Below are 15,622 nucleotides of genomic sequence, written 5' to 3' on the forward strand. Positions count from 1 at the left end.
TGGGAATCCACCCTTCCTACCTCTTAGTCCCAGTGGGTTGGCCTCTGGGTGAAGCTGTGGCTTAGGTCTGGCCATTCAGAGTCACAGTGATCAGTTTGAGGTTGAGCATGTAACCTAAGGGGACCAAGGAGAGTCACTTCCCGGGCTTTCTCTGGAACTACTAGGGCAGAAACAGTTTCATTTTGTGGGGCTGCTAGGTTGCCACAATGTAAACCTTCAGCCCATCAGATCCTCTGTGTCTTAAATAGAGAAAAACTGCCTGAGAATGAAATCCACTCAGGAAAGCAGGGCTGAAGAGGCAGACACACATTTCTTTTTATGATTATTTTTTGAGACAGTGTCTCACTTTGTTGCCCAGGTTGAAGGGAAGTGGTGTGATCTTGGCTCACTGCAACCTCCGCCTCTTGGGTTCAAGCGATTCTACTGCCTCAGCCTCCCGAGTAGCTGGGATTACAGATGTGCACCATCATGCCTGCCTAATTTTTGTATTTTTATTAGAGATGGGGTTTTGGCATCTTGGTCAGGCTGGTCTTGAACTCCGGACCTCAGCGGATCCACTTGCCTTGGCCTCCCAGCCCAAAGTGCTGGGATTACAGGCATGAGCCACTGCGCCCAGCCTACTCATTTCTGACAGTATCATTGCAGCCCCTGCATCCAGCCCTAGAGCCCAGTTTCTTCCACTGCATTCTTCAGTTATCTGAGTTGATAAATTCTCTTTATGCTTAACGTGGTTTGAGCTGATTTGCTTTCTCTACGCCCAGGAGGAGAGCTAATATACCACTTCATAAGCTAGCTGTGAGGATTAAAAGAGAGGATGTCAGTGGTTAGAAGCACTCAGTCACATTAGCTATGATGATTATTATCATTGTCATGACTCCTCCTCTAGTTTTTGAATGGATTTTGGGGCCAGTCTTCTGGGAGCTACCCACATAGTGTAGAAGCCTGAAAATGTGCATCTCTGGATGAGGAAGAAAACACCTCATTTTTACATACGCGGGCTCCCTCCAGTCTGAAACGGGTGCAGATAAAAACAGATGCTAGCCTGCGATGGGGAAGCAGGTAGAATGTGGTAGAAAGAGCACTGGGCTAGGAGCCCAGAGAGGAGTTCCAGCCCCGGTTCTGCCTGTGCCTTGGGGCTACTCAGCAGCATCTCTTCCCACTCTTGCCCCCAGAAGCCACATTGCAGCCACACCTGTAGCTTCTTGTGATTCCCCCAATGCCCATGCCTTTCCTGACTTCAGGGTCTCTGTCCAGGGCATTTACATTCTCCCGGCCTAGAATGTTCTTCCCTCCCATCCCTACTTAGGTAACCACTTCTGGTTTCTCAGTCTCAGTCTTGGAAGCACAAGAAGAGTGATTCGGAAAGCAAACAGTCTTGGAGTTAAATTCCAACTTTAGCCGGGCGCAGTGGCTCACACCTGTAATCCCAGCACTTTGGGAGGCCGAGCTGGGCAGATCATGAGGTCAGGAGTTCAAGACTAGCCTGATCAACATGGTGAAACCCCGTCTTTACTAAAATTACAAAAATTAGCTGGGCATGGTGGCACGTGACTGTAATCCCAGCTACTCGGGAGGCTGAGGCAGGAGAATTGCTTGAACCCGGGAGGTATGGAGGTTGCAGTGAGCCAAGTTTGTGCCACTGCATTCCAGCCTGGGTGACAGAGCAAGACTCCATCTGAAAAAAAAAAAAAATTTCCAACTTTACTGCCAACTGATTGCATCACTTTGGGCAAGTTACTTAATCTCATTCAGCCTCTGTTTGCTGATCTGTGAAATGGGGATAATAGAGGTATATCCTTCACAAGGTAGAGGGTAATTAAGATAATGTAACTAAAGCACTTAGCCCTGTGTGCTGTGCATAGCCATGGTTTGATGAATGTCAGTGGTGATTATTAACTTTCCTTTCAGCAGCCTTTTGTGTGGCCAAGACTGGGTTACCTGCTTCTCACTTGCATTCCCATGACCCCATGACTCTTCTCTCAGGTACCACCCTGTATTGTAGTTGCTTATTTACTTGTTTGTTTCCGCTTCTAGACTAAGAGCTCCCCGAGGACAGCAACTGTGTCTCATTCACTGTTTTCTTTCCCCCATCCAGAGTTAAGCACAGCAACTAACCCATGGCAGGCACTCAGGAAAGGATGAATAACAGAATGATCTTTAACAAGTCACTAAACCTTTCTGAATCGGTCTTTTCTTCTTATCAAAGAAAGGTTTGACCAGAAGAAAGTCCAATATTCACGCTTCATTCCTAAATTCTGCGATTAAACTTTTGCTTACTTGTTTTTATTTTAGAGAAGTTAAAGTGCCATCCCTGGACCATGGATGGGAGGTCACAATGAGTCACCTTCTGGCTCAGCAGAAGAATTTTCTAATGCTCTAATAGCTGGTCAAAAGCAGAGTAGGGTTGGCTGGTAAGGGAGTGAACTCTGCATCTCAGAAGGTAATCGAGCAAAGGCCTCCCTTACAGGGATGTTTTAAGCGGAATTCAGGCAATTGGCAGAGCAGTGATGAACAGCCCCATGTGTATAAACAGCACAATCGTACTTCAGGGACTAGGAGCTAAAAATACTCCTAGTATTTTTAGGAGTATTTTGAGGATTGTGAATGATAAAAGATAGTGAATGATAATCCCACTGGCTCTTTCGTGAGCACACACTGAAATTGCCTGCCCAGAGCTAACCGATTCCAGGTGGCTCTCATTTGGCTGAGGCTGGGGAGAGACAATTGAGACCACACGCACACAAGGCATGTGACTTGGTGTGGGGCAAAGATCAGGGAATGCATGGATCCCCAAAGGAGGACGAGGATGTCCACAAGAATGTTCTCTTCTCGCTATTTTCAGATTTGGAGCCAAGTAGAAAAAGCATTTTTCATACAATGTTTTGTACTCAGGGCTTCCTGACCACTCTCTTGAAATGTATTTATATCCACCCATCAACACACACACACACACACACACACACACACACACACACACACACTCTCTCTCTCTCTCTCTCTCTCTCTCTCTCTCTCTCTCTCTCACTCTCTCTCTCTCTCTCCCCCTCTCTCTTAAATGTCATCTTCCTGGTTTCCAGACCACTTTTTGGCCTTTGTGCCAAAACTAAACCTTGAAGTTCATTCTTCTTCCTGCTACAAACACCCAACATCTCTGGGTCTCTGGTCATTTCTGAAAGTTTAATTAAAAGAATGAAACCCGGCTAGGTGCAGTGGCTCATGCCTGTAATCCCAGCACTTTGGGAGGCTAAGGCAGGCAGATCACAAGGTCAGGAGTTCGAGACCAGCCTAATCAACATGGTGAAACCCCACCCCAACTAAAAATACAAAAATTAGCTGGGCGTGGTGGCACATGCCTGTAATCCCAGCTACTCAGGAGGCTGAGGCAGGAGAATCTCTTGAACCTGGGAGGCAGAAGTTGTAGTAAGCTGAAATCATGCCATTGCACTCCAGCCTGAGCAACAAGAGCGAGACTCTGTGCCAAAAAAAAAAAAGAATGAAACCCTTTAGAAATGAGGAAAGAATATACAAATGTTCAAATGCAGTTGCAGATAATATAATTTGATTTTAAAAAGCCAATCTTTTTTCCAACTACCTAAATTATAAATATAACCATCTTCATTCATCTTTATTGATTTATTATTATTTTTTGAAACAAGGTCTTGCTCTGTGTTACCCAGGCTGGAGTGCAATGGCTCAGTCACTGCTCACTGCAGCCTTCACCTGCCTGCCTCAATTGATCCTCCCACCTCAGCCTCCCGAGTAGCTGGGACTACAGGCACATACCACCATGGCTAGCTAATTTTTGTATTTTTAGTAGACAGAGATGGGGTTTCACCATATTGGTCAGGCTGGTCTTGAACTCTTGACTTGAGGTGATCCATCTGCCTTGGCTTCCCAAAGTGCTGAGATTACAGGCGTGAGCTATCACACCCGGCCTTCATTCATCTTTAACTTTGTCTTCATTTTTTATAGAAACGACTTTATATAAACGTTAACTATCACAAATTTTTTCATTTGCTCTCTTATAGTCTTTCTTCATAGGTCTAAATGTTTAGAAGTTATAATTGTAACATATATACAAGTTAGGTTTATTTCCCCCTGTAACGCTATGCAGTGAGCACTTTCCCACATTGCTATCTAGTTTTCATCCTTGCCTCTTTTAATAATTGCACTTCATTGACTGGTTGCCTCACGGTTTCCTTAAACATTTCTCTACTGTGGCCCTTGTAATATTTAAAATGTAGGTTGAAAATAACAGTACAACAAAGATTTTAATGCACAGAGCCTTTCCCTTATTTTGGATGATTCTTTAGCCTAAATTCCTGGGTGTATAATTAGTGGGAGAAAGGATACAAATATCATAAAAGAAATGTAGCCCATAAACATTTTTACTTTTCCTGAATTGGCCCTTATGCAGAAAATGATTGCTCCCCACTGACATAGGTGGTTGGACTGTGGTGCTGGAAGATCCCTTTTTATGCACAAGATCTCATATTCTAAAACGAGGATGCTAAAAGCCTACTAATTCTCATTTTTTTTTTTTTTAAGACAGGGTCTGACTCTGTCACCCAGGCTGGAGTGCAATGGCATGATGTTGGCTCACTGCAGCCTCCACCTCCCAGGTTCAAACCATCCTCCCACCTCAGCCTCCCAAGTAACTGGAACTACAGGGGCACACTACCATGCCTGGCTAACTTTTTGTATTTTTGGTAGAGACAGGGGTTTCGCCATGTTGCTCAGGCTGGTCTTGAAGTCCTGGGCTCAAGAAATCCTCCCACCTTGGCCTCCCAAAGTGTTGGGATTACAGGGGTGAGCCACCACGCCGGGCCAAACCTACTAATTCGTATTTCAAGAGGCAAGTGCCACAGTGTGGTGTATGGTTATGTGTACCGCGGATGAACTCACAGTCGTAGTAGGGCTGGACTGGGACAAACAAGATGCCGAGAAAGGAGAAAACCCTGGTCAGGCTGGTGTTGTTCACCCCATCACCCCAAAAGACAGACACATAAACAGGCAAACATTCTCTCTTACATATTGAGTTGCCCCAAACATCACTACTCTAATTATAAACAGATGCATGCAGATTCCTTAAAATTGGCAGGTCCCACCTCCTGGCAGTGAATCCATGCACAGAAGTATTAGAGTGGGATGGAAGACAATAGGTTAGGATTGAGGGGGAATGGTGGGAGAAGGAAGGGGGGCAGGTCCTGGCCCTGGCCCCCCTGGCCAATGCTATGAGCCCATCTCCTGCTGTGCTCAACTGGAAACAGGGAAATGGTTGTGCTGATGTTTCCATTCTCAAACTCCCCAGAGAAGGTGGATAATAAATAAGTGACAATAACAGATTGCACACTGTCAATGCGGGCACTTCTTTGCCCCCAGAGAATTGATTTTTAATAACAGCGCAGATGACATGTGGCGGGAGTTGTCGCTGACACTGGTGTTTTGTGGGCCTCAATAAATCACATTAGTCTGGAGGCTCTGAAATGGACTAGCTTGTTGGGTGCTGTCTGTGGATTGCCACTGAGTCATGGAAAGGGTCCCAGGTCCCGGGAGCCTAGATTTTGCAACCTCCTGATTGCTAGACCTTGGCCAGTTACTTCACCAGTCTGGGCCTCAGTTTCTCCACATTTAAAATGGGCAGAATTGTCTTGGCCTCACAGCAATATTGCAAAAGGTTAGACAAAGAAACTGTCCCATAAATCTGTTGATCACTATTATAGAAATAATGATCTAGAAAGTCAGGAAGTTGATAGGTTTTGGGGCGGAGTATCTGGCATCTCTGTTTTCATGAATAGCATTCAAGGGCGATAGTCAAAGGATCAAAGGAATTCAAAGGAACGTGCTAATAAAATAGAAGCAAGGTGGGAAGGCACAAAAATCGCGTGTTAATCAGGCCCAGGGTTGGTGGGGGGCGGTGGTAAGGCGCCTTCCTGCCCTAGCAATCTATCATAATAGTAACAAATGAATATTTGTTGGGCATTTACAGTGCCAGAGCTGTGCTAAGTGCTTCATATACAGTATCTCTTTTAATCCTCATAAGACCCTGTGAGGCAATTACCATAATTATCTGATTTTATGGATGAGAAAACACTCGGCTGTGTAGGAAAGGGCCAGGCAGGTGAGGAGAGTGAGCCAGGTGTGGAGGCTGCAGCCTGCACCATTCTATTTAAAGGGGCAGGGCTGCTCAGCCTTGCAGGGATGCAGAGGCAGGGCCCTGGTATGGTCAGGTCTTTCAATTTTCCACAAGAATACAGGGAGTGGGATTTGTGTAAGAAATCTCCTGATATTTAAATGTTGACAGCCTATTAAGCTTTGTGTGTGTGTGTGTGTGTGTGTGTGTGTGTGTGTGTGTGTTTAATACTTTCAGTTCTGGGTTCTGGGGTGCATATGCAGAACATGCAGGTTTGTTACCCAGGTATACATGTGCCATGGTGGTTTACTGCACCCATCAACCCGTCATCTACATTAGGTATTTCTCCTAATGCTATCCTTCCTCCAACCCAGCTTTGTGTTTTTAAAAAGACTCTATGAGCCAAGCCTGCAATTGCTAACTAATAGTTGTCTGTGATCTGGACGGGGCCCCTGGGCTTCCAGCTAGTGATCTCTGGGGTAGGAGCTGTGTTTCCACGCAGAGGTTCACTGTGCTGCATTGCCTCTCTGAGGAAACAACCATAAACAGAATGATCATCGAATCTCAGCTAGGGCCACAGACTATGCTCAATACTAGACGGTAGAATACAATTACATATCCTAATCCTCACAAGGGAGGTGCTATTGATCCCATTTTACACATAAAGAAGCAGAAAGTGGAAGGGGCCAAGTGATTTGCTCAAGGTTCCACAAGTGGTGATGGGCTGGACCCGAGAATGGCAGACTCTCAAGGGTAGCTCTCTACTCCATTGAGCAAAGAAGGGTGCTGGGTGGGAAGGTGTGTTTGGCGGTAGAGTGGGCAAAGGAGAGTGGGGAAGGGGAGTGCTTAGTCTGCTTCCTGCTGTCACTCGGCAATGTGTAAGTCAAAACCAGCATGCCAGGGTACTCACAGCACTCGCAGGGACCGCAGCCCGTTGAAGGCGTGGACAGGGATGCACCTCAGCCGGTTGTAGCTCAGGATCCTGTGAAAAGGCAGGCATGTGCCCTGTCAGCTCTTTCTATTCTCTACCATGCGGAGGTGCATTGTTCACAGTGCGAGCCAGTCAAAGCAAACGGTTTATGTTTTTAATGTTAATATATTGACAGAACTTCCTAACAATAAAGGGATGAGAAACCCCTTCACCAATCCAGAAAACATACTGGCTTTAGTTCCACAGTTTATTCAAGTTCTGTGGCAGGCTGGCTTTCTAACCAGCTTGTTCATCACCTCCCTATCCTTTCCAATGATGGCTGCTCATAATGTGCAAAGCTAATGGGAAATAATTGGGTCTAAGGAAAATACGATTATGTAGGGAAACCCTTTACTGGGAAAGAAAATTCACAAACCACAAAAGGTATTCCTAGGTAAGACAGCCTTCTTCAGAAGCAATGAGGTTGTAGTTCTTCTCTAACTGCCTGGACAGTGGAGGGCTTCCTACTTTATCTTCCTTCTGATGGTTAAAATCTATCTTATGCGAGGGTAGCCATAGGCCTGAGGGTTACCAGGGCAGAGAACCTAGTCCTGTGGGGAGGGGGGAAAGAGTGACCATCTACTGCTAGGCCCGTGGGCATGGTAAACAGCATCTCAGCGTACTCACAGAGTGGAGAGGTGAGACATGTTACTGAAGGTGTAATTGGTCAGCATGCTGATGCTGTTGTTGCTCAGGTCACTAAGAAAAGCAAAACAAAAGGGTCATACTTTTGACTTAGTTGCCATGGCAGGAGGCCATTCCCAAGTATTACACATACCTGCCATCCACCCACCCATCTACCCATCTACCCATTCCTTAATTCACTCACTCATCTATCCATCCCGCTACCGGCCTATTGATATACTCTCCCACTCACCCATTTGCTTGCCTATCTATTCATCCATCCATCCATCCCTCCATTTATCTACCCACCCACTCACCCATCTACCCCTCACATATTTATCTCACATACTCACCTGCCCACCTGCCTGCTTACCCATCCATCCACCCATCCAGCTATCCATCCGTCCACCCACCCACTCACCCACCCATCTACCCCTCACATATTATCCCACATACTCACTTGCCTGCCTATCCATCCATCCATCCATTCATCCATCCATCCATCCTTCCCTCCCTCCCTCTCTCCACCCCCCCACCTACTTATCCACTCACTCATTCATCCAAATGATCACTTTTCATTCAAACACTTATTCAATCATTCAAGCAACTGTCATTCATTTATCTATCCATTCACTTATTCAGCTAGTCAATCATTCAATTACATGTCTATTCATTCATTTCATTGTACCAAAATACAATACATATAATAACAATCTCTCATTTTAGTACTTCTTTCCCCTGATTAATTCTTTTCACTGTCTCTCTATCCCCCTTCTCTTCTGGCATTCATTCACTCCATCTTATCAGGTTCTCTCTTAGGAGGACTGAGGTTGGTGGGGGTGCAGTCCTCTGCCAACTGCAACTTCAAGCTTCCCCGCAGGGATAAACATCCAAAGCAGTGGCAATGTTAGCTGCACATTAGAATCACCCGGGGAGCTTTTAAATCCTCTGATGCCTGGTTCCATGCCCAGATATTCTGATTTAATTGATCTAGCGTGGGCTTAAGCTTAAAAAAAAAAAACTGCTCAGGTGATTCCTCTAATCAGCTGATGGTGAAGACCACCGCTTTAGAGCAGCGGTTCTCAACTGGGAGCACCTGTGTTCCCTCAGTGACATTTGGCAATGTCTGGAGACATTTCTGGTTGTGGATACTGGGGGAAGTGTTACTGGCATCTAGTGGGTAGACGCCAGCGGTGTTGTTAAACACCCTATAATATCTATGACGGCCTCCCGACAACTAAGAATTATCTAACCCCAAATGTCCATACTTTCAAGTCTGAGAAATCCTTATCTAGAGGCTGGTTTCAGGGGTTTCTAGGAATCTGTCCCACAGAAAAGGTGTTCCTCCACCTTTTCTCTATCTGCACCCATCAGATAGAGACTCCTTCTGGACAGGCAGAGGCCGAGCCTAGATCTGCCTGGACTTCCGCATCCTACACTGACCTGCTCACCTAGGATGAAGCTACCTCCTTGGAGACTCAAGTGTGGCTTAAGACAAGATAAGAAAGTCTCATTGTAATTAATTAATTATGAATTACAAAGGTTATTCCTACCTATAAATAAAAGTTAATGCTATCCTCAACTTTTTCAAGGGTAATGCTCTTTCATTTTTCAAGAACTATCATTTTCCCCTTGTAGACTGGCCTCTGGTCCTCCTAAGCAGACATAGGCATCTTTCAGTTACCACTTGCATCAGCCTGCAGCTCTGTTCTCTCTTACCATCCACATCAGTTTCCTGAGCTACCCCAGGAGGGAAAACTAAACATCCCACCCAACACTGGGCCCCTTACATAAGCGTCAGGTGTCGGAGGGCAGACAGCTCTCTGGGCACAGCTGTTAGGTGGTTTCCTTCCAGGTACCTGAAAGAGATGCAGAGTGACAACGCGTGAGGAAGAGACACTAAACAAACTGTCACCTTTTCAGAGAAGGCTCCCTGACTTTCCAGGCCGGACTAGGTTCCTTTTTCACTCTTAGAGCCTCCCTCCCCAAGTTCAGAGCATTACTATATTTGTCGTTTAGTATTTATTTGATTATCCAATTGATGACATTTGTCTCCACTGGATTTTTATATTTCATGTTGGCAGGGTTCTTGTCTAAAATTGCCCACCGTTGGATCCCCCAATGGCTGTTTACAGAGCTGATACATAGGAAGTATTCAATAAATATCAGTTTAATAAATAAAGCACTCATTTCATACTCAGCCCTCATAATATCCTCGTGTGGCAGGAAGTCACCGTAGAAGAAAAGCTACGGTGTAGAAGAAAAGATGTTAAAACACTTGCCCAAGGTCATGCAGCTGTTGGGAGAACTGAGCCATGCGTGATTAAGAACCCTAATTCAGTGTTGACTATCTCTGACATACATTTGGAAACTGAGGAAATGGGGGCCTATCTCTTGCTGGAGCCCTGTGCTACAGTTCCCAGCAAAAGGACCACATGGCAGGAGGGGACAGGGGTTCAGAGTGAGGCTGCACCCATCAGATAGAGACTCCTTCTGGACAGGCAGAGGCCGAGCCTATATCTGCCTGGACTTCCGCATCCTACACTGACCTGCTCACCTAGGATGAAGCTACCTCCTTGGAGACTCAAGTGTGGCTTAAGACAAGATAAGAAAGTCTCATTGTAATTAATTAATCATGAATTACGAAGGTTATTCCTACCTATAAATAAAAGTTAATGCTATCCTCAGAAGAGGACAGGCCAATACAGTCACTCTCACCCTTGCTGTAAACCCCTTTCTCCAGGCTTTCTGTTGCTCAGGACAAAGCTGAAGAACCTTTAAGATGGCTTACAAGACCTGCTTTGATCTCCTTGGTGATCTAAAGCTCCCATACCATCCTCTCTTGTAAGAGTCAACATACAGTCACTGCTGTTCATTTGTTAAGTGTCTGCCTTAAGCTCCATGAGGTTAGACCTAGGTCTTATCCCTTGCTAGCCTGGTGCTTCTCAAACTTCAACACACATGCAAATCACCTGGGATTTTGCTAGACCACAGATTCTGACCCAGTAGATCTGGGGTAAGGTTGGAGAATCTGCATTTCTAACGAGCTCCTGGGTGGTGGTGGGGACTACTGGACCACATTTTGAGTAATAAGGTGCTAGCACACTGCCCGGTGTCCAGTAGACCTACCACAATATGACTGAATGGGATAGAAATGGGTTAAAACAGAATATGGGTCAAGGTGTCAGTGACTGAACCAGTCAGCTTTAAAGCCATGTTGGAATGTACATTACCTTTAATTAAGACCAAGCAACTTTCCTCCTATGGCTGGCCCCTGGGGATTCTCATGGCACAAGATGCTGGGCTGGACCTGATAAGGTCTTTGGTGGCCATGGCATATTGGACTAATGTCCTTTTGGTTTGTTCCTTGGTTGCGCACCCATTACGGGCCAAGAGCTATGCGAGATCCTGGGGGAGATACACAGATGAACCAGATTCCATTTCTGTCTCAGGGAGCCTAAAATTTGGTCGTGCACATGCTTAGATTGTGCCCCAGATGGAAAAGCTAAGAGAAATGTATTCATTCATGCATGCATTAATTCAGACACAAGTATTAATTTATTGAATGATTATGATGTACCAAGTATTGTATATACTGGTGAATAAGATAGCCATAATGCTGGCTTTCAGGCAATTAAAAATCAAATGTTGGTTGCAGGTGGGGAGAGAGAGAGAGAGAGCAAACAAAATAAATATAAGTTATAAATTGCTATCTGTGCTTTCATGGGAAGGAGCAAAGAAACACCAAGGGGCTTACTGCAGAAAGATGTAGCCAAGAGGCCAAGTGCGGTGGCTCATGCCTGTAATTCCAATACTTTGGAAGGCTGAGGTTGGTGGATCACTTGAGGTCAGAAGTTTGAGACCAGCCTGGCCAACATGATGAACCACCACCTCCTAAAAAAAAAAAACAAAAACAAAACAAAACCAAAAATACAAAATTTACAGCTGGATGTGGTGGCATGTGCCTGTAACAGCTACTCAGGAGGCTGAGGCAGGAGAATTGCTTGAACCCAGGAGGCAGAGGTTGCAATGAGCTGAGATCGCTCCACTGCACTCTAGCCTGGGTGACAGAGTGAGACTCTGACCCCCCCACCCCCAAAAAAAGAAAGATGCTGGCCGGTGCAGTGGCTCACTCCTGTAATCCCAGTGGTTTGGGAGGGTGAGGTGAGTGGATCACTTGAGGCCAGAAGTTCAAGACCAGCCTAGCCAACACGGCAAATCCCTATCTCTACTAAAAATACAAAAATTAGCAGGCATGGTGGCATGCCTGTGGTTTCAGCTACTAGGGAGGCTGAGGCAGGAGAATCACTTGAACCCAGAAGGCTGAGGTTACAGTGAGCTGAGATCGTGCCACTGCACTCCAGCCTGGGCAACAGAGTGAGACTGTCCCCCCCTACCCGCCACCAAAAAGGAAGATGTGGCCGAGGAGGACATATTTTAAGATGAGGATTGATAGGTGAAACGAGTGAAGACTTGGAAAGACCAGGGGAGCTGGAAGAGTCTGGCAAGAATACAACCTGTGAATGGCCTAGAGCTTGAGTTCTAAGGCAGAGAAGGAAAACTGAGGGGCTAAAGTCTCGTGGGGCAGGAAAAGACAATGAGAGACAGGGCGGATCACGCTGAGGCCTTGGAGGTTATTTTACTCAAAGCAGAATGAGAGGCCATGATGAGACAAGGGCAGAGGCTGGTGTTACAGAGCTTCCTCACCTGTACTCACCTCTGCCCTCCTTGCATGAGACTGCAGGGTATTTGCATTCTGGGTGGAGGCTTGCCCTATCCCTAAACTGGGGCAGGGGCTCAGCTGGTGGTGGGAAGGAGCAGACACAGGGAGGGGGTACTTGTCCAGCTTGTTCCTTTGGGCAGGGAGGCTCTGTGCAGGATGATGGAGGGAAGGACAAACTGTTGGGCCACCACTCACACACCTGCAGGAAGTGTTCTGTGGACAGTGTGGCTCTGGGAAGTGTGGAGGCAGGAGCTGGAGGAATGAGCAGGACAGCAGAGAGGTGCTGGTCCAGGGAGCATCTCACCTCCAGGGAGACCCGAGGGAGTTTCTGGGAAGGGCTTTGACCTGAGACTGACACTGGCTTTCCACTTTCTATCCTGCCCATTCTATTCATTCTCTTACTACCGTTTATTTTCTACAACTACTTAGTAAGCTTCAGACATCAAAGATGAAAACCAGAACAAAGCACCCAAGCCCTTTGCCAGAATCTCTTGTGGCCTTGTGACAAACACACCTGGAAGTGGGCCTGTGGGTTGGGCTTGCCACACACCTTGAGGCAAGTTACTGAACCTCACAGACAACGCAATGACAAGACAATACTCAAAGCACCCCAACAAAACTCACCAGCATGACATGAGGGGTCGTCCCAATGCTTTTGCACTGAGAAACTCTGGTCTGTTACCTCATTTAATCCTCTGGGGCTGGAGCGGGGACATTTTGCTGAGGCTCAGAGAGGTAAATAGCAAGTCTAGGTGTCAGACTTAGACTAAGATACGTTGGACTCTGGAGGTTGAGAAGTCACCCTGTGCTGTTTCACCTCTCCACTCTGAGCTCCTTATTTTCACCTTCCACTATCACACTCCTGAGAGGATGTGCTATACTGTATTATTTATTTTCTTTTTCAACCCAGCTGGAATGTAAGCTCCACGAGGGCAGGGATTTCTGATAGTTTTATTTCCTGCTGTATCTTTAGTACACAGTATAGTGCTCAGCTCATAGTAGGGGCTCCATGATTTGTTGGATGAATGCATGAATGCAGAGAAGGGCTGTTTATAGAACCCTGCACTAAAAAAACAAACTGGCAGTGTGTAGTGGCTCACGTTTGTAATCCCAACACTTTGGGAGGCTGAAGTGGGCAGATTGCTTGAGTTCAGGAGTTCAAGACCACCCTGTGCAACATGGTGAGACCCTGTGTCTACAAAAAAAAAATACAAAATAATAGCCAGGCATGATGGTGTGTACCTGTGGTCTCAGATACTTGGGAGGCTGAGGTGGGAGGCGGTTGCAGAGAGCCAAGATCATGCCACTGCACTCCAGCCTGGGTGACAGAGTGAAAACCTGTCTCAAAAAACAAACAAAACCCAGAAACCTATAATGGTCTCAAGGAATGCCCTGTGTCTGGCCGAGGCATATCTGTAGGACAAGCTGTGCCATATAAATGTATGCATTTGTTGAAATGTTGAATGAAAGCATAAGTAATCACTAGAATTAAGTCACTGAGGATGTGATTATAGAGACTGCCGACCCTATGCCAAAGCTCAGGTGCAGTGGCTCATGCTTGTAATTCTAGCACGTTGGGAGGATGGTGGGACGATTGCTTGAGCCCAGGAATTTCAGACCAGCCTGCACAACAAAGTGAGACTCCATCTTTACAAAACATAAAAATAATAAAAAGTTAGCTGGGCAAGGTACCATGTGCCTGTGGTCCCAGCTACTAGGGAGGTTGAGGTGGGATGATTGCTTGAGCCTAGATGGTCAAGGCTGAAGTGAGCTGTGATCACACCACTGCACTTCAGCTTGAGTGACAGAGTTAGACCCTGTCACACACACACAGACAAAGCCAAGTGGAAATTCTGAAACTAAAAAATTAATGGAAGGAAATATAAAATACATTATAAAATATCAGTAACAGACTAGAACAAGCAGAAGAAAGAATCTCAGAACTTGAAGACAGGTCTTTTGAAATAATCCACTCAGACAAAAATAAGGAAGAAAGAATAAAAAGAATGAACAAAGGCTTTGAGATGTGTAGGAGTGCATAAAGTGACCAAACTTATGAAGTGTTGGTATTACCAAGGGGGAAAAGAGATCAAAAAGTTTAAAAAATATATTTGAGAAAGTAATTGATGAAAATTTCCCAAGTCTATCAAGAGAGTTAGACATCTATTTATAGGAGGTCCAGAAATCCTCAAGCAAATACATTGCAAAAAGGATATCACTACAGCATATTATATTCAGAATGTTTAATATAAAAGTGAAATAAAGGATTTCAAAATGAGCAAGAGAAAAGCCTGGAATCATATACAAAGGAAACCCCTTGGACTAACAGAAGACTTTTCACAGAAACTTTACAGGTCAGAAGAAAATGGGTTGGCATTTTCAAAGTGCTGAAATAAAAAACAAAACAAAACCGTCAACCAAGAATTTTGTATTCTGCCAAAATAAGCATTTTTTTCCAGTCTCCATAGGGACTGTCAAAAATTGCCAGTGCTGACTATATTGCAAGTTGTCACGGTGGGGTATTGGGAAAAGGTTTCAATTAGCAATAATCATGCCTTGGATAAACCTCATTGGCTATGACACTGCCACGGTGCAAAGCTAAAATAAGATTTATAAATTAAGGATAAAGTCCTTCCCTGACAAGCAAATACTAAGGGAATTTGCTATCACTAGAGCAACCATACAGGAAATGTTCAATGAGGTCTTAAACATGAAAATGAAAGGTTGATATTCACTATCACAAAAAAACATGAAAATATAAAACTCACAGTTCATATAAAACAATTATACAAAGGTAGAAGAAAAAGGAATCAAATGGCAACAACACAGAATTTCAACAAACCACAAAGACAGAAAAAAAAAAGAAACAAAGAATTTATAAAACAACTTGAAAATAATCAACAGTATGACAGGAACAAAGTCTCACATATCAATGAATACTAACCCTGAATATAGTGGATTAAATGCTTCACTTAAAAGATATCAATTGTCAGAATGGATAAAGAAACATGATCCAACTACATGCTGCTAACAAGAAACTTACCCTGCCCATAAAGACACAAACAGTATGAAAGTAAAGGGCTAGAGAAAGATATTTCATATAAACAGAAACCAAAAGTGAGCAGGAGTAGCTATACCTGTATTAGATAAAAAAGACATATCAGATAAAACA

General features: G+C 45.0%; 1 protein-coding gene and 1 non-coding gene across 4 annotated transcripts in view; both read right to left on the reverse strand.

Annotated features, from left to right (window-relative positions):
- The window catches only part of SLIT3 (slit guidance ligand 3), a 641,188-nt gene that overhangs the window by 54,590 nt on the left and 570,976 nt on the right, over positions 1 to 15,622 (reverse strand). For all 3 annotated transcript variants that reach the window (XM_035292102.3, XM_035292104.3, XM_035292103.3), the window contains exons 21-23: positions 9,518 to 9,586; positions 7,731 to 7,802; positions 7,044 to 7,115 (exon numbers count right to left, since the gene is read on the reverse strand). In XM_035292102.3, the coding sequence (XP_035147993.3) occupies positions 7,044 to 7,115; positions 7,731 to 7,802; positions 9,518 to 9,586 (213 nt within the window). The remainder of the gene's footprint in view (positions 1 to 7,043; positions 7,116 to 7,730; positions 7,803 to 9,517; positions 9,587 to 15,622) is intronic.
- On the reverse strand, positions 14,910 to 15,050 carry LOC118151747 (U4 spliceosomal RNA). Its single transcript, XR_004740163.1, has one exon. It is a non-coding gene; the product is annotated as a U4 spliceosomal RNA (small nuclear RNA).

Source organism: Callithrix jacchus, chromosome 2 (genome assembly GCF_049354715.1).
Source record: "Callithrix jacchus isolate 240 chromosome 2, calJac240_pri, whole genome shotgun sequence".
In the NCBI taxonomy this organism is placed as follows: domain Eukaryota; kingdom Metazoa; phylum Chordata; class Mammalia; order Primates; family Cebidae; genus Callithrix; species Callithrix jacchus.